The sequence below is a fragment of the Gossypium hirsutum genome, chromosome A11 (assembly GCF_007990345.1).
Source record: "Gossypium hirsutum isolate 1008001.06 chromosome A11, Gossypium_hirsutum_v2.1, whole genome shotgun sequence".
NCBI lineage: Eukaryota > Viridiplantae > Streptophyta > Magnoliopsida > Malvales > Malvaceae > Gossypium > Gossypium hirsutum.
The window spans coordinates 123,618,164-123,641,619 of NC_053434.1; the positions used below are offsets into that span (position 1 = coordinate 123,618,164).

At 32.3% G+C, this 23,456-nt stretch overlaps 2 protein-coding genes and 1 pseudogene across 2 annotated transcripts; all 3 read left to right on the top strand.

Annotated features, from left to right (window-relative positions):
• The first annotated feature begins 97 nt into the window (after nt 1-97).
• On the top strand, nt 98-952 carry LOC121210123 (protein SHOOT GRAVITROPISM 6-like). Its single transcript, XM_041082241.1, has 4 exons — nt 98-105; nt 314-371; nt 563-653; nt 772-952. The coding sequence occupies exons 1-4, from the start codon at nt 98-100 to the stop codon at nt 942-944; spliced, it is 330 nt and encodes a 109-aa protein (XP_040938175.1). The 3' UTR covers nt 945-952.
• Nucleotides 953-1,226: 274 nt separating this feature from the next.
• LOC121210125 (protein SHOOT GRAVITROPISM 6-like) lies at nt 1,227-19,746 on the top strand (annotated as a pseudogene).
• Nucleotides 19,196-23,085, top strand: LOC121209536 (ras-related protein RABC2a). Its single transcript, XM_041080333.1, has 6 exons — nt 19,196-19,582; nt 19,688-19,756; nt 20,477-20,542; nt 21,569-21,690; nt 22,335-22,463; nt 22,706-23,085. The coding sequence occupies exons 1-6, from the start codon at nt 19,438-19,440 to the stop codon at nt 22,820-22,822; spliced, it is 648 nt and encodes a 215-aa protein (XP_040936267.1). The 5' UTR covers nt 19,196-19,437; the 3' UTR covers nt 22,823-23,085.
• Nucleotides 23,086-23,456: the final 371 nt, after the last annotated feature.

The following is a 23,456-nucleotide window of genomic DNA, read 5'->3' on the forward strand; positions in this document are numbered from 1 at the left end:
AACAAACCAGTATTTTGACACTTTCCCTTGAGTTTGGGTAACACAGACATTTCTTAATGTTTTTCCTCCTGGCATCAAAGGTCTTCTAAGCTTCTAAATGCAAGTGTTCTCAGTGATTGTAACTTGAGTCCTCCATAAGTCTCAAGCTCTAACCATCACGGTGTCTCCTTGGTTGGTTGGAAAAAAAAATATTAGTTTTTATTCGCTGAAACTATATTTCGCTTTTGGTGGCTTATCAATCCAAGGCAATTAGTTGTTCATTGATTACAATTTTTGCTTGTTTTGCTTATTTTTGTATAGGAACTCAATTCAGATGGCAAAGGGCAGCAGCAAGTCTACTTGTTTCTATTGGCTCACATCTGCCTGACCTTGTAAGTTTGATGCTTGCAGTTTGGTTTGAAATTTATTCACTTTTGCTTTGTGTAATTGTAAGTATATGGTTTAAGAAAAAGTATTTCCTTATTTGCTTTATCTCCTCTTCTGTATTTTTTTTTCCTTATCAAGTTCATTGCTTAAACTATCTATGGTTAGTCACTAATTATGGCTTAACCTGGTCTGGCAGATGATGGAAGAAATATTTCTTCATTTGTCAGGACCAAGCTCAGGTTTGCCAGCTATGGTTCAAATACTTGCTGATTTCGCTTCTGCTGATGGTTAATCACTTACCTGTGGTTCTTTTTGACTTTTGAACTTCAGTTATCTATAGTGTTATTGCAATTTCTTTGTTTAATGAAATATTTTTGTACTTTCATTTTATTCTATTCAATCAAGCTTTGCAGTTCACTCCACGTTTGAAAGGTGTCCTTTCGCGAGTTCTACCTATTATCGGAAATGGAAGAGATGCCCACAGGCCAATATTTGCAAATGGTAATATATGTGCCCTCGCTATTTTTCTAATAGTTGAGTTGTTTAATAAGGTTAAGAGCATGGGGTGGCGTTGTTGATCTCTTGAAATCCTTTAACGTGTTTATGTTTTCAATCTTTGCTTGTATCTGACGTTTTATTTTGATCTGGCCTTAGAATCTTTCCGACATGGGACTGCCAGTACTTTGCCCCTTTATTTAACATAAGCTTTATTATGTTACTTTTTGTTGTTTTCCCCTTCTATGTTTTCCCACGTACAGCACTCTCTTTTGAAATCACCCGCTTATCTTTGAGATTTTGTCATAGAGTGTATGTTTCACATGCTTATGCATTTCTTCTCCTATAGCTGGCTAACCCATGAAATGTTTTTTCTAACTCTCTTAGCTTTCAATGCTGGTGCAAGCGGTATGCAATAAACATGATTTCCCTTCAGAATCCCCCATAGATCGGTGATGTCATGTAAGGATTCTGTTGGCACATTCATTCGTGTCATTTTCATGCCTTATTATTTAGGAAGTAATGCCTAATAAATGTTTTTTTTTCTTTTCTTTTTTTTACAGTCATTTCTAATTCTGCTTTTGAATTTTATTGAGAGTTTGGGCTGCTTACGGGATCTTAAGTTTGCAAAGTCAAGATATTTCTTTCATTTATTTAATAGATTAAAAACCTTCAATTCTAGATATTAGCACTTTTTTATTATGTCCTTATTTGTTTGTTTGGAAAAACCACCGCATACTTTATTACTTTGCATGTTGCTTAACTCCTCTATGCTCATCCCAAGAGAAAAGAAGCCCCTAAGACTAAAAAATTCTTAAGCAAAATGGCCATTATGGAAATCATGTCTAGCCTGATGAAAATATAAGATATCTAAATGCCCTATTATGTTGTACTCTATCTTTTAGATCTAAAGTAAATTTGCCCATTTGATATTTTCATATTTCATTTAGGTTCGGGTATCTTCTGGGAAGCATTAGGTCAGATGGTTGCCTTACACCTACATTAAAGGCAGCTTACCAAACTTGTCCCTACTATATGGATTGTAAAAATTATCCTCAAGTTCAAAGAATAATTTCATTGTGATCAGTACATATGATGTATACTAGTTAAATATGTATAGAGTTGCTAAATTTCATACACATGCACTAGCAAATATTTACAAGCAACAGATTCATATTTTCTTAAACTAAAGTCAACATGACAGTAAAGCCTTTCCTTATCCTTTTCATCAGGTATAGAAAGATCAAGATATTGAACTTATTGCACCTATAGTCTTTATAATCTCCTGAATGCTTCCTTACTTCCAGAAACAGGCCCTCCTTTGCTAGATTTGAGGTAAAGCCCTTATTTCTCTTCTAATTTTTATTACTTGTACGTACTCCTGTTAATAATTTTAATTGAAATTTTTATTACTTAGTGATTCTCAATGAAAAAGCTTTCAATGCTTCCTATTGCAACATCACAATCATAAATTCTAAGAGGAATTCAAAGAGAATGAAATCTGGTTATCGTAAATAGGATTTGTCAGTGCTTTCCTTCCATTCTTAGAACTTTTCTAGATATTACTCACCCCCTTCTTTTCAGTTTTTATCTAAGAATGAGGTCTCTAATATATTTCTAAAGAGGAGAAACTTTGAAAGTGTTATTTTTATTACTTGACATTGGTTTGATTTGAGGTTGGTGGTCAAATAGTTTTAGATTGGATGCCTTAATAGTGTACGAGATCCTATGGTTACATTGTAGCATTTGTTGTTGTTTCTCACCTATTTCTTCATTTTTATAGTCCATATGATAGGGTATTTGGGTTGATCACTGATCTGATAATAGATGGTATATCAGCATGCCATAAATTAAAATCAAACAGTTGTGGTTATAGAATTCCCTCTATGCCAGCTTGTCTCTGTCAAGCTCTTTTCGTATGGACATAGGATGACTTTAGAAGTTACTTTTTTCTGTACTTGTCTTCTCTTGTGTTTATCCATTGTTGCTTGTTCAACAATTTGTTATTATAAAAAAAGAAATGCTGCTTCCTAATTACTATCTCCCAGTTTTACATTTCCTCATACCTAAATGAAAGAAAAGGAAATGGATTGTATTTTGTGTCCTTTCTATAACTATTTGTTGCAACTCCACCCCTCTGTTTTTCTTTCCTTTTTTTCAACTATGTTAGTAGTACCATATGAGCAGATTTTTTTCTTGGTGGATGTTTTTGTTGTCTTTGCAGGAGCTCTCAGTTATTTATCCACTCTCCTCCCTGTCATTTGCATGAATAGTGACAGCAAAGAGTGTTCAAAATTTTCTGTGGCTCTGAAGTATGATTACGCACTGGCCATCTTTTGCTAGTAGTGTTTATTACTTGAACTTGACAATTTCTTTTCTTCTGCTCAATATTAGGTTCCATTTCTTTTCCACACCATAATTTTATACTGCATTGCAGACATACAATGAAGTACAGCGTTGCTTTTTGTCAGTTGGCTCCGTATACCCTGAGGATTTATTTTCTTTTCTTCTGAATGTATGTATAAACATTTCTAGCAAGGGGTTTCATTTTGTTTGAAATGTTTGTATTGTCAGGAAACTGATATTTCTTATTGATACGACATCAATGGTTGTACCATTTGTACTTCATTGTTAGATAGATACAAAGATCTAGTTTTATTTTCTGAGTAGTGGTGATAATCAGTAATGTTTTGACATATGTTTTCTTTTCTTTATTTATTTTTGCTACTAGAAATGTAGATTAAAGGAGGAGCCTTTAACTTTTGGCGCCCTCTGTGTTTTGAAGCATCTTTTGCCCAGGTTTATTTCTATCTTTCATCTTCCAATTTGTTTATTAGTTATCTGCATGACTTCCTTGCATTTCATTTAAGGTCATCTGAAGCTTGGCACAATAAAAGGCATTTGCTAGTGGATACTGTAAAGTTGTTGCTAGATGAGCAAAATTTAGATATCCGAAAGGCTCTCTCTGAGGTATGTTGGTATGTAGTTTTACAGCTTGCAGTTCATAAAGCTAGTAATCAAATATATGTTTCTTAATCTTACCTGTTTTCCATCCTTTTACTTCTATGGTAGTTGATTGTGGTGATGGCTTCACATTGTTACCTGGTTGGGCCGTCCGCAGAGTTGTTTATCGAGTATCTTGTATGCCATTGTGCTTTACCAGAACACGGAAAAATTGATCTTGAAAGCTCCCAGGCAAGCTTTGGTCCAGCTATATTAACTATAATAAAACCATTTGGATGTTTCACTTTAAAAATCTGAAAATTCAGTGTCAAGTGTTGATTTAATTTGATTGTTGTTCACAATGTAGAACTTAATGATATAATGAAATTAAAGAAAAAGACAATACATAAATGATACTTGAAAAACTTATTCTTAAAGTGTAATCAGGTTATGTCATCATAAGTCATATTTGTTGAACCAGCTAAAGTGCTTGGATGTCCTTCAGATGGTCCAGTTGAACCTTAAATGCCATATTTTTACTTTGACGCATTTTCTGGATCATATAAAGTCTGATAATGCATGTAATGATGGGTTTAGCTTCAGTTATTGTTTCCCCAGGTGAAGACAAGATCAACTTGTCCAAAAGAATTAAGAGCAATATGTGAAAAAGGTCTTCTTCTTGTAACTATCACAATTCCTGAAATGGAGGTATACTGGTTTTTCCTTTCTTCAACCATTACATCTCTAATGAGGTGTCTTACCTTGACAAAGTTAATTGTAAAGGGTTTCTTTAATTGATATCTAGTTTTTATGCAGCACATTCTTTGGTCATTCCTGTTGAAGATGATCATTCCTCGGGCTTACACTGGTGCAGTTGCCATAGTAAGATGCATCTTAAATTATTTTAAGCCGCTTGTGTTGTTTTTGCTTCACTGCCACCTCCTGTTCTCTGTTTCCTCTTTTCCTGTTTTGTGCATGTTATACACACCTTCTACGTTATAGTGCACTGAATTTAATAATTTTTATTGACTGGTTTTAATTTGTGCTGCTATTCAGGTATGCAGATGCATTGCAGAATTATGCAGACATAGATCTTCTATAACCATAATATACTTGGTGATTATAAGCTCGTGATGATATTCCAAGTCCAGAGGTGATGTGTGTTAATCATATGATTCAAGTTCGCTTCTGTTCTCTATATATTAAAGTAAATCTCTTCTATCCTATGTATAAATTCAGGAGCTGTTTGCACGCTTGGTTGTTCTTTTGCACAACCCTTTGGCAAGGGAGCAGCGTGCAACTCATATTTTGAAAGTAAGCATTTATACTTAAATCAGCTTATATCACTTATTGACATTGGCAAGTTAAAGAAACTATAAATATGTCTTCTATGGTGCTTGTGTTCAATTGGAATATCAGACCACTGGGCTGGAAGAATTTCCTACTTAGAATAGGACTATTTTACACTTATACAATTGCAAGGAAAACATTCATTTTTTCTTGTTTCATGTGACCATCAATGTTATATCACTTGTTAGCCATGTGCTTTAAGCAGTTTTTCTAGTCAGATATGCATGAAAAGGATAGAGGCATGTAAAGGTCAATGCACAGAAATTTACATTTTTTAATTCTGTTCTTTTGGCTGAAATTAAAGTGTATGGCAGTTCTTCAAGTAATCTGATTTGATTCTTGTTAGAGTTATAACATGGTTGTTCCAATTGGAGCAGATTAGCATTGTTAGACCAAGTAGTTGTCTTCTTCTCTTTTTAACTTTTTAACTGTTTGCAGGTCCTCTCTTATTTGGCACCTCTCTTTCCGAGGAACATCAACTTGTTTTGGCAAGATGAGGTAGATCCTCATTTACGATAACTGAGTTTGGAGTAATAATGCTTGAGCTGAAGTTCAATTCTTTTTAGAGGAACCAAAATTGGAATGGTACATGAAGTTCTTTTGAGAAATTAATAGGATAAAAATATAGATACGTAAAATATGTGAGTGAACAAAAATTTAAACACTTAAATAGGTGACAGTTCCATTTACTTTTTACTGGCTAAATTGATGTTAATAGTTTTTTTTCCCTCCATGAATCTTAAAGGCTCTAAAATATTTCTACATATTGTTCAGCATGCAAAACATAAGGTTAAAAAAGTGTGTACTTATTGCTTAAAACATTAGTAGTAAAATGTTTGTTTTCTAATTAAATGAATTAGTACTCACGCATGAAATAAAAGTTAGCCAAAGCAAGCATGCTCTAGTATCTAATTGATTGTTGTCTTTTGTAAGCTCTAGATTCAAAAAATGAAGGCGTATATTAGTGACCCAGAAGATCTTAAGCTGGATCCTTCCTATCAAGAGACCTGGGATGAAATGATAATCAATGTAAGGTCTTCTAACTAATAAATTATTCACGTAATTACTCTATTGTTTGGCCACATGATGGAAAATGTATGCTCTAGACAAAACTTCATTTTGACATTGGAACTTCTAGAGAGGGGATTCATGATTTACTTTTTCTTATGTAAATGAAAAATGGATTTGTCTCTTCATTGCAATATAACAATACCAAAGGAGGGGGAAAACTAAAAATTCTTCCATATGTGCCAAGTACAATTAGAAATATCTCATTATTCTTGCATTGCAGTTTCTGGCAGAATCTTTGGATGTGATTCACGACAATGATTGGATGCTTTCTCTGGGAAATGCTTTTACCAAGCAATATGCACTTTATACGCCTGATGATGAACATTCAGCAGTCCTTCATCGGTATTGGTTTGAATTTTGCTTTATTGAATTCACAGAAGAAACTACTATGGCCCTTTTCTGTAGGTAGGGTGGGATGATGTTAAAAATCTGGCAAAAGGGAAAAGATTATTATAATATTTTTATCTGTTAGGATGAAGTAGTAAAGGAAGACTGGAGGGAAGGAGAAGAGGGGGAATGGATGAAAAGTTGAAGAGGGCAAAGGAGAGGGACTGTTCTATGGTCTTTGGGATTGCTTAAAATGAAGAAAGAAAAGGAAGGGATAATTATAAACCTTTTTTGTTTGAGGAATGAAATCGTTGAATTATCGTATTTTGCTCTGCATTTAAGAAAAAGAATACATGATTTCTTTTATTTCATTCCATATGGAAGTCATTCATTAATTCCTTTTCATTTTTTGTAACTGACTTTTTTTTAATGTGTGTGCTTAAGAATGGAGGCTATCATAACATCTTAGCCTATAGTTATGCATTCTGAGTTATAATTTTTGTTATTCTGGTAGCTGCTGGAAAATCTTGTGTTACTGGCAGGAATTTATCTGTTATATCAGTCTTACAGACATATATATGAGATATGGACATTAAATGTCAGATGCTATTTAAAAAGTTTTTCAATTTCTTCTAGAGGATTGATGCATTGTTTAAAATGAGTCCTGGCCACCCCTCTTTAGCTCATTTTAGGAACAGTGTCATGTGAAGCAACCATCCTACTGGAATATGCAACAGCTTGAGCCAGGGGTTTTGGCATGTAATTCTTAGTCAAGATTCAAATTTCACATGGTTATTGACTTTTCAGCCCATCTATTTTAGGAGTGAAAATTCTTGTAAGGTAATTTTATTGAATTATAAGTTCTTTTTGTAATTCTAGAAGCAGTCTCTTTTGAAGTTGCTGGTTTCACTGGAATCAAGTCCCATATGGAATCACTGTATTGATTAGGAGCTTTTGATTTGTATCTTACTAACAAAAAGCACTGACCTTCCACTTAAAATATTGTTAGTATCTGATGTTAAGGTTCTGAGGTTATTCACTCTAGTATGGACTCCCAAATACAATTTTTTTGTAGAACCAGAGTTCAGTGCAAAATTCTGATCTCCCTGGAACATTTTCTCTTTTTGCAATCTGTCACAGATGCCTGGGTATGCTTCTTCAGAAAGTTAATGACAGGGCTTATGTTCGTGGGAAGATTGGCTGGATGTACAAGCAAGCTAATATTGCTATTCCGATAAACAGGCTTGGATTAGCAAAATCCATGGGATTGGTAATCTTCAAGCTTTCTTAATAATTTTCTTTCTATTTGTTCTCATGTTTATGGTTTATACTAGTCATTCTTTCAGGTTGCAGCATCCCACCTGGATACAGTGTTAGATAAGCTGAAAGACATTCTAGATAACGTTGGTCAAAGCATATTTCAAAGGTTGGTGCTTCAAACTACATTTCATTTGCAACACCATGCAATGTGATGTTTGGTTTAATTGTGGATTTTAACAGTTCATGCATTTTTCTGTTCAAAATTTTGAGAGAATAAAACCCAAAGCTGAAAGGCTTTGCTTATTTTATTTGTCAAGTATCTGATCTTCATCATGTCTGAAACTGAAAACTCGAAGCAACACTTCTTTAGAACTACTTTTATTTCAGTTGAATCATCTTCTAATTATTTTTTCAATTTGTATAAGCATGTTATCAACTTCCATCATTTTAAGCGTTCTTTTAAATTTTGAAGTTTTGAAGTTCATATTCCAGAAAACTTTGATCTGAAATCTAAGGCTTACCTACTGCAGGTTCTTAGCATTCTTCTCCGAAAGTTACAGGACAGAAGAATCTGATGATGTACATGCTGCTTTGGCTCTTATGTACGGATATGCTGCTAGATATGCTCCATCAGTAGTTATTGAGGCTAGAATAGATGCACTAGTTGTAAGGAATCCTTAAAACTCTGATTCTGTATTGATATGTGCTTTGTCATTTTTACATGTTTTAGCTATCCCTTCCCACTAAAGCATTAACCCTTTTCATGTTTTGATTGGCTTTCAGTCTGCATGTTTGGAAAACATTAACACATGGTGGTTAATGGGTTCATCCCGTCATAGATGTTAAAATATAACTCAACATCTTATGAATGGACTATGATATTCGTGGTGTTATACCCGTATACATTATAGCATGTTGAAGTTGTATCATACCTATTAACAATTACAGATGTTTTCATTGTCTTACCTGTACTGCCATCATTTAATATGATACTAAGGTGATTATTAAATCTGATCCTTGCAGGGGACTAACATGCTTTCACGTCTTCTTCATGTACGTCACCCTAAAGCAAAGCAGGCTGTTATTACAGCTATCGATTTACTAGGTTAGTCAAAATACTACTTTATTTGCAAGTTAGAAACCTGGATAAAATTAGTGTTCAAAAGGCTTTAGGTTAAGCAGAGTTGGATAGTATAATCAGAATGCACTTTATTAAGGGTAGAAGGAAGTTCATAAGACCAAAGAGTGATTGTTCAGTATGTAGATTTGATGATTCATAAGGAGAGGTTGACAAGGATCCATTGACTACTGCTGCTTGAATGAAATGGAGAAATAAAGCTGCTAGAATATGTAGTCACATGTCATACTTAATATGTTGATAAGAAATTAACTTATTGTCATGCAGGTCGTGCCGTCGCTAAAGCTGCTGAAAATGGTGCTCCATTCCCACTGAAAAGAAGAGACATGTTGCTTGACTATATCTTAACCTTAATGGGCCGAGAAGAAACTGATGGTTTTGCTGATTCCAGTCTTGAACTTCTGCGCACCCAGGTATTTTTGTTGCTTATAGTAATTGTAGTATGATCTAGTGATACTATGGTCTACTATCTCAACTGTGTCGCATAGTTTATATTTCTGTTTATGGTTTCTTCTCTAGGCTCTTGCTTTGAATGCCTGTACCACCTTGGTTTCTGTGGAGCCAAAGTTGACAATTGAAACAAGAAATCACGTTATGAAGGTATTCTTTCAGTTTATCTTTGATAAACATATTAAGAATGTAAATTTTGTGCAGTAATTACATACTTAGAGCCATGAATACTTCTGAAAATATTTACAGGCAACCTTGGGGTTCTTTGCTTTGCCAAATGATCCAATAGACGTTGTCAATCCCCTTATCAATAACCTTATCACACTCCTATGTGCTATTCTTCTCACAAGGTATTACCGAAACACAGTTTGATCATTTTTTTTATATCATTTGTAAGATTTCTGACAAGTTAATGGAAAATGTTTCTTTGATTTACGAAGTCCTGCTTGACTGCCTTCATTTGATCAAGTGATGATCATTTTGTGCTCCTAGACTACTTTAAAAAAATAATACTTCATGTTTAGAACACGGGAAATAAATTTAATGAATGATAATCATATGTCTTGTGTCCTTTATGGACCCTTTATGTTTTCTTCTATGGTCCGATGATGCCCTGTAGCTTAGTGTAAAATCATTGTGGTCTAATTGTGCATATCTGAAAAGTCAATCTCACTTTTTTTTCTTTTTTTTTTCACTTAGAAAACTGTGGTATAATTACTGCAACATGTTATTCCATGTATATTCAAGTTTCCTTTCTTGAAGAAAGGATATCAGTTTTTCCATTGGAAGATCTAACTTCCCTTTACGCATCCATGGCCTCTTGATGGATAAGAATCAACTTTGAACACAAGTTTCTCTCCAGTTATAGCGATTAATCTTTTAGGGGAATTTGTTAGATTCCTGTCCCCAATAATGATGCGGGTGGACTCGTCCCCCCTCCCTTTCTCCCAAGGCTAGACAGAGAATAGGCCACACATGGTAGATACATGAAAGAAGAGCCTTGTAGAGGTTTGGAGTCCTTGAATAGCTTAGCTACCTCATTAACTTGTTCCACTATTGTAGAGCTTTGTGCTGTTTAGTTAGCATGTATTTGATCCTGCTTCATTGATTGACTGCAATGTCAAAAGCAATCTGGGTCCATCTGAAAAGAAGCTTAATATATATCCTTTTCTAGAAAATTTCCATATCGTTGTACGTATGGTTGTATGACTCTTGGCTGTTCTAACTGGAAACTTGTGAAACAATTAGTGGAGAGGATGGAAGAAGCCGAGCTGAGCAGCTATTGCACATATTAAGGAAAATTGATCAATATGTTTCTTCATCTGTGGATTATCAAAGAAGAAGAGGTTGTCTTGCAGTTTATGAGATGCTTGACAAGTTCCGGGTGCTCTGCATTTGTGGCTATTGTCCATTAGGCTGTCATGGGGGTTGCACACATGGCAAGCAAATTGACCGTACACATGGAAATTTTTCCAATTTACCTTGTGAGTGCCCTTCCTACAGAAGTTTGCAAATGTTCTCTGCCTCTTGCTAATCTTATTGAACTTTGTTTCTTCAACTGCCAGCGGCATTTGTATTGCCAAGTCGTGAAGCTCTGTCTTTGGGAGATAGAGTTATAACATATCTTCCACGCTGTGCTGACGCTGATTCTGAAATTAGAAAAATTTCTGCTCAGGTATTAAATTGGTTTAGGGAAAGATCTGGTATCATTTAAATATGAAACTTCAATTCCTGTATAATTATTTAACCATATATGGAATTTAATTTCTATTGAAATGAAAATGTTTTTAATACTTTTTTTTTCCTTTGAATAGATTCTTGATCAGCTCTTCAACATCTCTCTCTCACTTCCAAAGCCACTAGGTTCTAGTGTTTATGGTGATATTGAGTTATGCTATGTTGCTTTATCCTCCCTTGAGGATGTTATAGCCATCTTGAGAAGTGTATGTTTATTTTTGCGTATCTACATCCCTATTTAAAGTTGCATCTCGTGCACCTTTCCCATTCAAGATAATGAAAGCGAACTTGCGATACTTCATACCGGTTTAATTCTTAATTTTGCACTTATTTTCAGGATGCTTCAATTGATCCGTCTGAGGTTTTTAACAGAATTGTTGCTTCTGTCTGTACCCTTATGACAAAGGAGGAGGTTGAGTTTATCTTTTTGTTTTGCTTGTTTCAAATGTAAATGCTTTCAAACTAACCAGCCGTAGTTATTCTTGATGATTACGTGCAGCTTGTAGGCACATTGCATTGTTGCATGCCAGCTATTTGTGACAGAATCAAGCAGTCAGCTGAAGGGGCTATCCTAGCTGTTATTGAATTTGTAGCAAAGAGAGGGTCTGAGCTCAGTGAATCTGATGTTTCAAGGTTTTTCCCCCTTTAGACAAGGAAATTCACTTTTAAATAGCTTATTAGTTATACATTCTTATGATAAAAAAAGTATAAATTAAACATCTCTGGGAATAGGATTGATCAAGTCTCTCTACAGGACCGCTCAATCTTTGCTCTCAGCTGCAGGGCATGTTACTGAGAAGCAAGTACGTTTAGAAGTTCTTGGAGCTGTATCCTTTTTTTTCTCCTCATTGTTAACACTTAACAGTCTGCAGAATCAACTGTGAAGACTTTTTTTTTTTTTTATCTTGGCCTATATGCCTTTTCTTTTTTAACTTTTCACTTAAATGAGCATATTCTTGGACCTTCATATAGTTCTAACTATTTACCTTTTTTGGCTGAAACAACACCAACTCTTATTCACCAAAGCCAACCAACCGGTTTTCTTTATTATCAACCAATCATCGGCTTCTATCTATTAGTTCAAAGCAGTGAGGTTCGTGCCCGATTATCTTGGTAGTCGGTTGAGGGGCCTTGCCTAATAGATGTCAAATCACATTTTGCATTCAGTTTCTATGCTACCGTAACTCACTACAAGAGTTCATCATTTCAACTTCCTAAGTTGGAAAATCCACCTTTCTTTTACCATCAACTGTTCACACTTTTTTCATAATTGTCAATCTAAGATTACTGCTCTACCAACCATCAATCTAGGAGGCATAATAACGTAATCTTAGGAAATAGAGTTATTATTTTTTATTCTAGTTTTGAATTGTTTTAAATTATTGTTTTATCTTATTTCCATTTTAGATGTAATTGTCTATCTTTACCTACATAAATCGAGGTTTCTATCAATAGTGGAGCCATTTCATAAGCTTCCCATCACTTCAATAAAGATCATTGTATATCCTTCATTAGCTTAGATATCCTCTTTATCTGAGAACACAAATGCAAAAATTGTTTTTAATGAAGTATTGGCTGCTGCTGGAAGGGATATTGTCACAAAAGATATATCTAGGCTACGTGGTGGCTGGCCGATGCAAGATGCATTCCATGTGATCTACTCTGTTCCTTTATCTCTTTTATTTTTCTTAATTTTCTATGGCTATCAATTGATTCCTTCTGTTTTTTTTTTCTTAATTAGAATAGGCATTTTCTCAACATACAGTGCTGTCAGTTTTATTCTTGGAGCACCTGATCTCTGTCCTTAATCAGACTCGTGTCACTAAAAGTAGTGATCTAGGAAAAGGAGAAAATTCTAGTCTTGTTTCTGAAACTCAATTGGAGGATGAAATTCTGCAAGCTTCTATTTTTGCTCTTACTTCCTTCTTTAGGTATGTTGACCAATTGCATTTATTGAAATCTATCTTATTTTTATGGTCTTCATAATTTTATGATGTTTCATCTTAATTTCAGAGGTGGAGGTAAAGTTGGAAAGCGAGCTGTTGAACATAGTTACTCTTCAGTTCTTGCTGCACTTGTACTGCAACTTGGCAGTTGTCATGGTCTAGCTACCTCTGGTCGACATGAACCACTACGGTAAGTATCCTATTATATATATATGTAGGCATCTGTAAGTCAGGGACGTGATATTCTTAAAAGTAAATAATTTTCTTTCTCCATTCCTGCAGTGCACTTCTAACTGCATTTAAGGCATTTTGTGAATGTGTTGGAGATCTTGAAACGGGCAAGGTACATGAACTTTCTCATAATATGAGCACCTGCTACTGCTAGGACAACGAGAAACACTTCACATAACATTACCAAGTTAAAAACAAAATTAAATTTGTCCTCAGATTTTGGCTAGAGACAGTGAGCATAATGAAAAGTGGATTAATCTTATTGGAGATTTAGCTGATTGCATTTCCATGAAGAGACCAAAAGAGGTAAAACTATCCATTTGGTGTTTTTCCATTTTTATGTAGGATGCCATTTCCAACGAAATACTGAATGGAGACTATTTTCTTACACTGTAACCAACTCTTCAGGTTCAGAATATATGCAAGATTTTCTCGAAATCGTTGAACCTTCAAGAAAATTTTCAACGGGAAGCTGCAGCAGCTGCAGTATCAGAGTTTATTCAGTACGGGTATGAATTTTGTGATCCATCTTTGAAGTTCTTGCTAGCTTCTACTTGTGTCCTTTTTATTTCTCTTCTTATAGTTTACGTGCTAATTTCAACCATGCAGTAGCGGGTTTAGCTCCCTATTGGAAGAGATGGTAGAAGTGTTGTGCCGACATGTCTCAGATGAATCTCCAACAGTTAGATGCCTTTGTCTAAGAGGATTAGTGAAGGTATATGAAAAGGATATCATCTAGATTTTAGGTCTTCAATTGCGGTCACACGCATTCACTTCTCTCATAATTTCTGGCTCAAGTTTAATGTTGTATTATTTCACTCTATTTATAACACATGAAAGTATGACTTTCCATGTATATTGCAGATACCATCTGCTCATATCGACCAGTATACAACTCAAGTTTTGGGTGTAATATTAGCATTGCTTGATGATCTGGATGAATCAGTGCAATTAACTGCAGTTTCATGCTTACTGATGGTAATTTATGACCCTCGCTTTTATGTGTATGTTTTGGCCTGATAATTAATACACACACACATAATCTTTCGATATGCCTCTTCGACCATTATATTATTTTTATTTGTACTTAATATTTTTTTTTTTTTTGTAGATTCTTGAATCATCACCCAATGATGCTGTTGAACCCATTTTGCTTAAGTTGTCTGTTCGGCTTCGCAATCTACAGGTGCATTCACTTACTATAACAATCTTTGATTATGGCAAGTTTATTATAGATGCTCGAGTTTTAAACCACTTTTAGGACATACGACTCAAAATTTACCTTGATTACTTGTGTGTTCATATACGTTTACGTTTCACGAGCCAGGTGGATCCATATTCCTTGTACTAGAGTCTTTTTTTGTGACCGATAATGCCTTTTCCTGAGATTTTTGTTTTCTCCATCAATATTAATTAAATTATTATCGATGCTAGGCTGCATTTGGTGATTGGCAATGCTTTTTTATCTTGTACAGATATCCATGAATGTAAAAATGCGAGCTGATGCCTTTGCAGCCTTTGGAGCACTTAGCAACTACGGAATTCAGGCACATAAAGATGCTTTTTTGGAGCAGGTAATTGACTATGTTTTAATTTGAGCTTAAATAAATCGGTTAAATTTAGAAGGATAACTGATCTTTCTTCCTTCAGAGATATATCATCGAATTGTTCCAATATTATCGGAGATTTCTATAAGCTGTTCTGATATCAGCATAATACCATGTTATATAGAGCAACCTAGTCTTATAAGTGCAACCATTTTACTTAATAAGTGCTTGATATATTCGTGGGTAAACTATATCCTAGTTAAACTACTAGTAAATTTACGTTTTAGTTACTCAAGTTCAAAAAGTTATAAAATGGTCACTAAACTATTCAAAAGAAGTTTATCTTAAGTTATTGGACTGTTAAAGTCATTGCTGCATGGCCTTCTCTGTTTGCACTATCTACACCAATGGAAAACTTTTCTTTTCTATAGCTCATTTTTTAATGAAACAGCTTTTATCGTCATGAATTTATAAACCAAAAGCCAAACAACTTTCTTTTTCGATATCTGACATTGACTGTCAAATCGACTTGGATCTGAAGTTTTTTTTTTACTCGCCGATGTGTATTGATCCACCGTATCAATCATCAAATCGTCGCTTGAAGCTTGGTAGTCAAACTTTTCAAAAAATAATAATTATCTAATAATTTAAAAAAAAACTTTTGAATACTTCGCTAACTTAATGAAAGCTGCCGAAAAATTTAGTGACTATTTTGTAATTTTTTAAAATTATATAATATAAGCTTACTAATAGTTAATGACTAGTTTATTCTATATTTATTAATACATGTCAAAATAGAAAATAATCGAGTTTTTGCACCATTTACCATCTAATCAAGCTAATCAAATGTTAATCACTGTTTCCAGATACATGCTACAGTTCCACGCTTGATCCTACACCTACATGATGATGAGCTTTCTGTTAGACTCACTTGCCGTGTAAGCGATTACCTTAATACTGAATGTCCCTTTATACATAGTATGTTTATTTTAGCAGTAAAAGTAACATAGATGTCTCATATTAAAGGATGAATTCTATTAAAAAAATATGAAAATTAATCTTTATATCTTACATTGAAAGAAAAAATTAGTTTTTCTACTGTTAAAAACTGATTATTGTACGGGAGCATGAGATACACATGACACGTCAAGTGTAATTGTTTGTTATTCTGTCAACCATGCCAATTTTTAGTAGTAAAAATTGATAAATTTTTTAATAAGAAAGACTAATTTACTCTTTTGATCTAATATACAAAATTATTTTACTAATTTTTTAATTTAAAAAAAATACAATCTAATTCCTACGACAAGAGCCTTTATGATACCTAAACCTTATTTATCATTAGTTTTACTAAGTGGTACTTACTAAGTGGTACTTTTTTTTTAATAAATAGAATACCCTCAAGCGGTTTGCCCCTTTAATGGAGATAGAAGGGTTGCTGGTTTTATTCAATTCACATATTGTTAACTCCGACCATCGGTATGCAAATAACGAATCTTGGTATACAGTAACATACGGTTGTCTTTCTTATTTCGTTAATTCCGTATTTTGTCTCCTTTCAGAAGTGATTATGAGGACTTTGTAAGAGATTTTACTAAGCAGTTTCTGCAACATCTTCCGTCTAGAGTTGATACTTACATGGTGTCAACCATACAGGTTTGAATTTTTCGCCGATAAGTCTACATATTTATCCTACGCTATTAGTCGTCGGGTTTCTTTTATCAATGGCTGCGAAGCAATCGATTATCTAAATTAGAGTATATATATTTTGGTATAATGTCAAATTTAACTTTCAATATTTACATTTTTTTATCAATTTGATCCTTCCTTTTTAAGCTAAATTTGGCCCTAATCTTTTTAAAAAAAAACCAAATTTAACCATCAACCTTTCGAAATTAGTTGAATTGTTTTTTTAACAAAAATACTAACTAAAACGTTAATTTTTTTAACATGGTAGCTCTCATGGTAATTTACATGCAATTCATTTTAAGTTTTTGAAGTTTTAAGAACTTTATTTTTTTTGTGAAAATATTAAATTATTTATTAGTGTGATATAAAATAAACAATGCTATGTCAATATGAAAATACATATGATTTCTTAAGTGGATTGTCACATCAATATTGTTAAAAAATATTTTAGTCTGCATTTCTATTAAAATAAGTGATTTGGTCATTTTTTTAAAGGTAATGACTAAATTTAGCTCAAGAAAAAAATAAGAATTAAATTGACAAAAGATATAAACGTTGAGGGGCTAAATTTGACATTAAACAATATACTTTTTCTTGACAAAATTGCATAACTTCGATTGTGTCTAATGTGCTAGATTTTAGCCTAATGTGAGACAGTCATGGAAGCTGGAAAAACCGTTAACATAGTTCTCGATGATGCAGGCTTTCGATGCACCTTGGCCGATAATCCAAGCAAATGCCATTTATGTTTCCAGCAGCATACTCTCTCTTTCAGATGATCGGCACATTTTAACTCTGTACTATTCACAGGTTACATGAGATATTTCCACTATTTGATTGTTAATAATCCTATAATTCTAAGAATTATTCTTTTAAAACATTTGCCATGGTCTAGGTGTTCGGAATGTTGGTCAGCAAGATGAGTCGTTCAACGGACGCTATCGTTAGAGCTACAAGCTCTTCAGCCTTCGGTTTATTACTTAAATCAACTAATTCAGTCCCTTGGAAAGCAGCCCGACTTGAACGATTGGACTTCACTACAAAGGGTCAACCGGACTTGAACGAACAGACTTTACCGGAAAGGGTCACAATTCTAACTCCACAAGACAACAAAGACAGCACAAGCACTTAAAAAGGTACGATCATCAACCACAATTGTATTCTTTATCTATGATCATCCTAAATGCAAATAAACCGGACGATCTCAGTTCCGGTAGGTCAATTTTTACGAGTTCGTAATTGAATCGCTGAGGCACAAGAGATTAAAATTGATTGATTTTGCTTAGATGGGGTGAAATGAAAATAATTCAAAAGATTTCAGTGTTAATGATTTGTGTGTTGGTTTAATGTCTCAATTTTGATTTTAAGTTAGGATTCAGTCAATGTTAATAACTGAAAATTTTTCATGTACAAGCCTAGAGTTTTCAATAATTTTTTTGGAAATTTTTATTATATTCAATTATGTTCGAAATTTATGCTTTATATACTGTAAAAGGGTAGTTTAAATAATGATATATGAATTACGTGATTTTCAAGATAGCATAGGTAATCCATTTATTTTTGGTGTAATGATAAATTTAGCTCCTTATATTTTTGTCAATTTGGTCTTTATTGATCCTCAAGCTATGGCATTCTAAATTGGTCCTTAAACTTTAAAATATTTTAATTACATCCTCAAACTAACAATGTTATATCAATTAAGTCCTTCCATTATTGAAACCATTAAATGACACGTAAAACTTTATGTTAATTTAAAATGAAAATTTTAAAGAAAAGTAAAATGTTGTCATTTGCCATAGCTTTTAAAATTAAAAATAAAGTCAAATTGAAAAAAAAAAGTAAACAATAGTTTCTTTTATAGCTTCAAAAATCTCAAAATCAAGATTTTTATAATATTCCTTTTAAATTGTGTTACGTAAGATCTTCATTTACTAATTAAATTAACAATTTTAGTAATGGAAAGACCTTATTGATATAAAACTTGATAGTTTGAGGATATAATTAGAATACTTTAAAGTTTAAGGACTAATTTAGAATAAAAGTCATAATTTAAGGATGTTTGATAGAATCAACTTAAATATATAAATATAATACAATTTAAATTATCACATCTACTTTTAATTCGGTGCATGCAAGCTTAGCTTTATTCCATTCCCTATATATTCTTTACCTTGAAAGCAAATTTTCAGCAAAAATTGGGCTGGCAATGGAGAATCCCTTGATTTTGTCATTATCAAGTTTTCGGTGATTATATACATATAAAATCACATAAAGATGAAGATTTTTTTGTATTCCTTAAAAAATTATAGTGACACTTTATGACTCAGCTTATACGTAAACTTAACTTAAACCCGATTCAACTTAATTTATAAATACCTATATTTTTAAGTTTATATTTTTTTTAAACTTCAAAATATCACATCAATAATTTAATGGAACAATAATTTAATGGAACAAATTTAATGATGCAACAATGAGATCCAAATTTTGAAATATTAAAAAAAGATTAAATTCTTTAAAAAAAGATGGATGGACTAAATTATAAATGTACAGAAGGCACATGGACTTAAAAAGATTTTAACCCAAAAGAAAATGAAAGAATAACGTTGGTGTCAGGTGTTCCTAAGTTAGCGGTTTTCCTTTTTAGCTTCTCTCTCAAACAATACTTTGATTCTCTTTCTTTTTCTTTTTTCAATTCATTTTTTTCCTTTATTTATAAATATATAACACTAAATAATTCATTTCATAACCCAAATTTGTCTCTCTTTTCCCCCTAGTTTTCGAGATTGTTCATCATTGATACAACCAGAAACTTTGAAACAAAAAAAATAGAAAAAAAAAATCCTTTTTATTTTTATTTTTGGAATTTTTTATAGAAGAAATCGAAATGGGATCATCATCAGAGCAACAAAGTAGTGGAAACTATGATTTTTCATTCAAGATTTTATTGATCGGAGACTCCGGAGTGGGCAAAAGTAGCTTGCTTGTTAGCTTCATTTCAGCTTCTTCACATGATTCAGCTCCCACCATTGGTTCTTTTATTTTCTCCCTTTAATTTTTTTTGAGTTATGGGTTTTTTTATTTGTTTTATTTGTGAATATTTTTATTTGGGTTTTTGTTTGAATATATGTTTATAGGTGTGGATTTTAAAATCAAGTTGTTAACAGTTGGTGGAAAGAGATTGAAGCTTACCATTTGGGATACTGGTAACATATATATACACTTTTATAATTGCATTGAGTCTAGCTAAGAAGTTACTCGAGTTTAAATCGAGACAAAAATTAAATTTGACTTGATAATTTTTCTTTATTTGGAGTGAGTTAAATTTAAGTGTATTAATACTTGATTCAATTAGCTCATGTATTATATAAATATATATATGTGTATGAAATCAAGAGTGAAGTTAAAAAAAATTTGAGGCGGAATTAAGTTGTATATTTTTACAATAGCAAAAATATAATTTCATCATTTTAATAATCTATATCTTCATAATTTTTTAAAGTGATGAATCATTTTTTTAATCATTTTTGGGGTTAAACTATAATTTTAAGTTATACTAATTTAAAATTTTATAAATCGTAATGTTGCTAACCTCCCTTTTACGTTGCCCTTTAGTATAATGATTATTAAGCTCGAAAATTTCAAGTTACAGTGATAAATTAGACATAAATAATCAAGTTTGAAGTCAAGTATCAAAATTAGACATAAATAAAGTAAGCTCGATCTTTAAAAATAAAACTTAACTAAGTTCAAATTCGGAATAACTTGTCAGCTCAAGATCAAATAATTAAATTTTAAAATTCGATTATAAAAATAAGGTTTACTTTTTATTAAGTAAAGGAGCTTTAAATTTCAATTTATGAAATTATTAGCACTGCATTAAAAAAATTGAATGATTGATTTGTTTGATTGAATGGTTGTGGTAGCTGGACAAGAAAGGTTCCGAACATTAACAAGCTCTTACTATAGAGGTGCCCACGGGATCATACTTGGTAAGTTCATGGTCTAATTTTCAAATTTTCATAATATTACTCGTATTTAAGTGTGAGTATTTGATATAGATATATGAACGAGTATATTCAATTTTTTGGTAAGTTTTTCTATGTATTTGGATATTCTCGTATTCATGTCTAAATTTACATCAAATATATACGGATAAAGCTTGAAACTTTTTGAGGCTATAATAGAATTATAAATTTTTTGAGGGGCTAAAATATAGTTTTACTATTGTATTAGTTTATACCTTTATAATTTATATAGAGGCTAAAATAGAATATTTTCATTATTAGGCCAAACCCCCTATCCACCTTTAGATAAATCTATTCATGGGTCGAGTTATTTGGTTGAAATATAAGTGAGTATAAAAGAATACAAGCCCGAAAAATAGATTTGAAAAAAAATTAAACTCTTTTAAAATATGGGTCAAATCAGCCCATTTTATACTTTTGTAATATATTTTTATTTTTTATGTATTATGTAATTTATATTACATAGAATGAAATATATAATAATACAATTCTATATAAAAATTAAGAATATGTTAAGTTTTCTAAATTTAAATTTTCAATAATAGAAAAACCATATAGAATATTGAATATAAACTAAAAATAAATATGTTTTTCTAAAATAATACGGGCAGACCTAAAACGAGCTTAAGTTAATCATTTACAATATGGATAGAGTTAGATAAAATTTCAATCTCATAAGTCAAATTACATTGAGCTTAGATAAATACAAAATGTACCAAGATCATTCATAGACTCGGCCGTTGATCAATTCTACCGATAATGTCACCTTACAGTTTTGAGTATTTTAAGAAATAAAAAATTGAAGCAACATAAAACCAAGATTAGGAACTGGCTCTGACGCTCATGCTCCAAATATATTCAGATACAGAATATAATTTTCAGAAAAATAAAAGTTGAACGTACTTATAATTAATGCCTTAAACCTTAAACCTTAATCTCAACTTACTTGAAAATAGTTTTAAACTGTCCGATATTGTTTTTTGGATGTAGTTTATGATGTAACACTGAGAGAAACATTCACAAATTTGTCCGATCTTTGGGCCAAAGAAGTGGAGCTCTATTCTACCAATCAAGACTGTGTCAAGATGCTTGTCGGAAATAAAGTTGATCGTGTAAGTCTAATGTTCTCTTTCCAATTCATATCTGCATTTTATTTGACATATTTATAGATTATATTTGAAACCCATATATCATAATTGCTTCTTCTTTTTAAAATTTTAGTCGGACTCGAATATCAATATCGAATATAGGTATATGTTGAATATCTAAATGTTCAACAATTAGGGTGATGTCCGAAGTATTCATAGGCCAATCTTTGTTTTTTGATAGAATGCCTGTAACTATTCGTAATCCCTCTTCAACTCTTAAATAAGAGGATAATACGCTTCAATGCATTCAAATCCAAGTCCTCCTGTACTGACAACTGAGCTAAAACTTAACCGACATCTCAAAAGATGTTGAATATGAATATTTTTTAAAAATATGAAGAGTCCAAACAATATTATAACTTTGCTAAATATTCTAAAATCAAAGGATATATATTTTTTTAACTTCCAAACATCATCTCAATAAATATTCACAAAGATAACGACAAGCAAAAGCTCTCTTAGTTAAATAGGTAATTTCATTTGTGATCCCTCTCGAATATTAATAACTATTTATTTCAAAATACCTTAATTATGGGGGAGGGGGCAAAAAGTAAATTTTCCATGTATACAACAATTTTCTCTTTATTTCTTTTATATGATTTGTCTAGGAATCTGAAAGGGCTGTAAGTAAAGAAGAAGGGATTGAACTTGCAAAAGAGCTTGGATGTACGTTCATTGAATGCAGTGCTAAAACAGGACAAAACGTCCAACAATGCTTTGAGGACCTTGCACTCAAGGTAACATGTTTATTTCTAACATCAAGACGAGTTCAGAAATTTGCTTTAAAGAGATTAGGAATGGATCATAAATTATTAGGGTTCAAAGTATAAATTTACCATTATATTAATATGCAATTTCATAAAATTTTAAAAAATTAAACGGTAAATCTACCATTTCAGGGGAGGCAAGGTCACTGCCTGCCCCCTTTTCCTTTATATGTATCATATCCATCACTCATCGATTATGGATCATCATACAGATAATGGAAGTTCCTAGTCTTTTGGAAGAAGGGTCGATTGTTGGAAAAAGAAACATCTTAAAGCAACAACCAGAGAACCTGGCGGCGCCACCTCCTATCGGTGGCTGTTGTGCTTAGACTCATTAATGCTAGTATTTTAACCATCTTAGGGTTTTCTTCGCACACACATATATATATGTATATATATATATACACATGCTATACTGATGTTGTTTTCGATGGAGTTCTTGCCTCCCCTTAATTGGTTTAATTCCGAAATTCATCTCTTTACATTATGATGATTAAAAAGCTAGTATTTTTACTTTAATTTATCATAATTAAATCCTTGTATTTTATGAAGCCTACAGTTTAATAATCTATATGCATAAATTTAGCAAAAATCAGCAGCCGATTTATGTTTATCAACAAATTAACTTAATTGCTCAATTTTTTATGAAGTATAAAAACTAAATTCTAACAAATTAAAGTAGAGGGATGAATTTCATAATTAGACCTTATATATTTATCATCGCCCAAAATTATCTTGTGTAAATTTGTTTTCCTTTTTCCTGGTTATTTTTAACCATGGTGTCCATTGTTAACTTAGATGAGGCTTTGAATTTAAAATTTTATTGAAATCTAAGTCGAATTATTCAAAAAAACCTTATATTATTGAGATTTAAATTAAAATACAAATATTTTTAAATTTTAATTTATTTACATTCGAGGAAGCCTAACCCTGAACAAAAAAATATTTGTCGAAACTCGATTC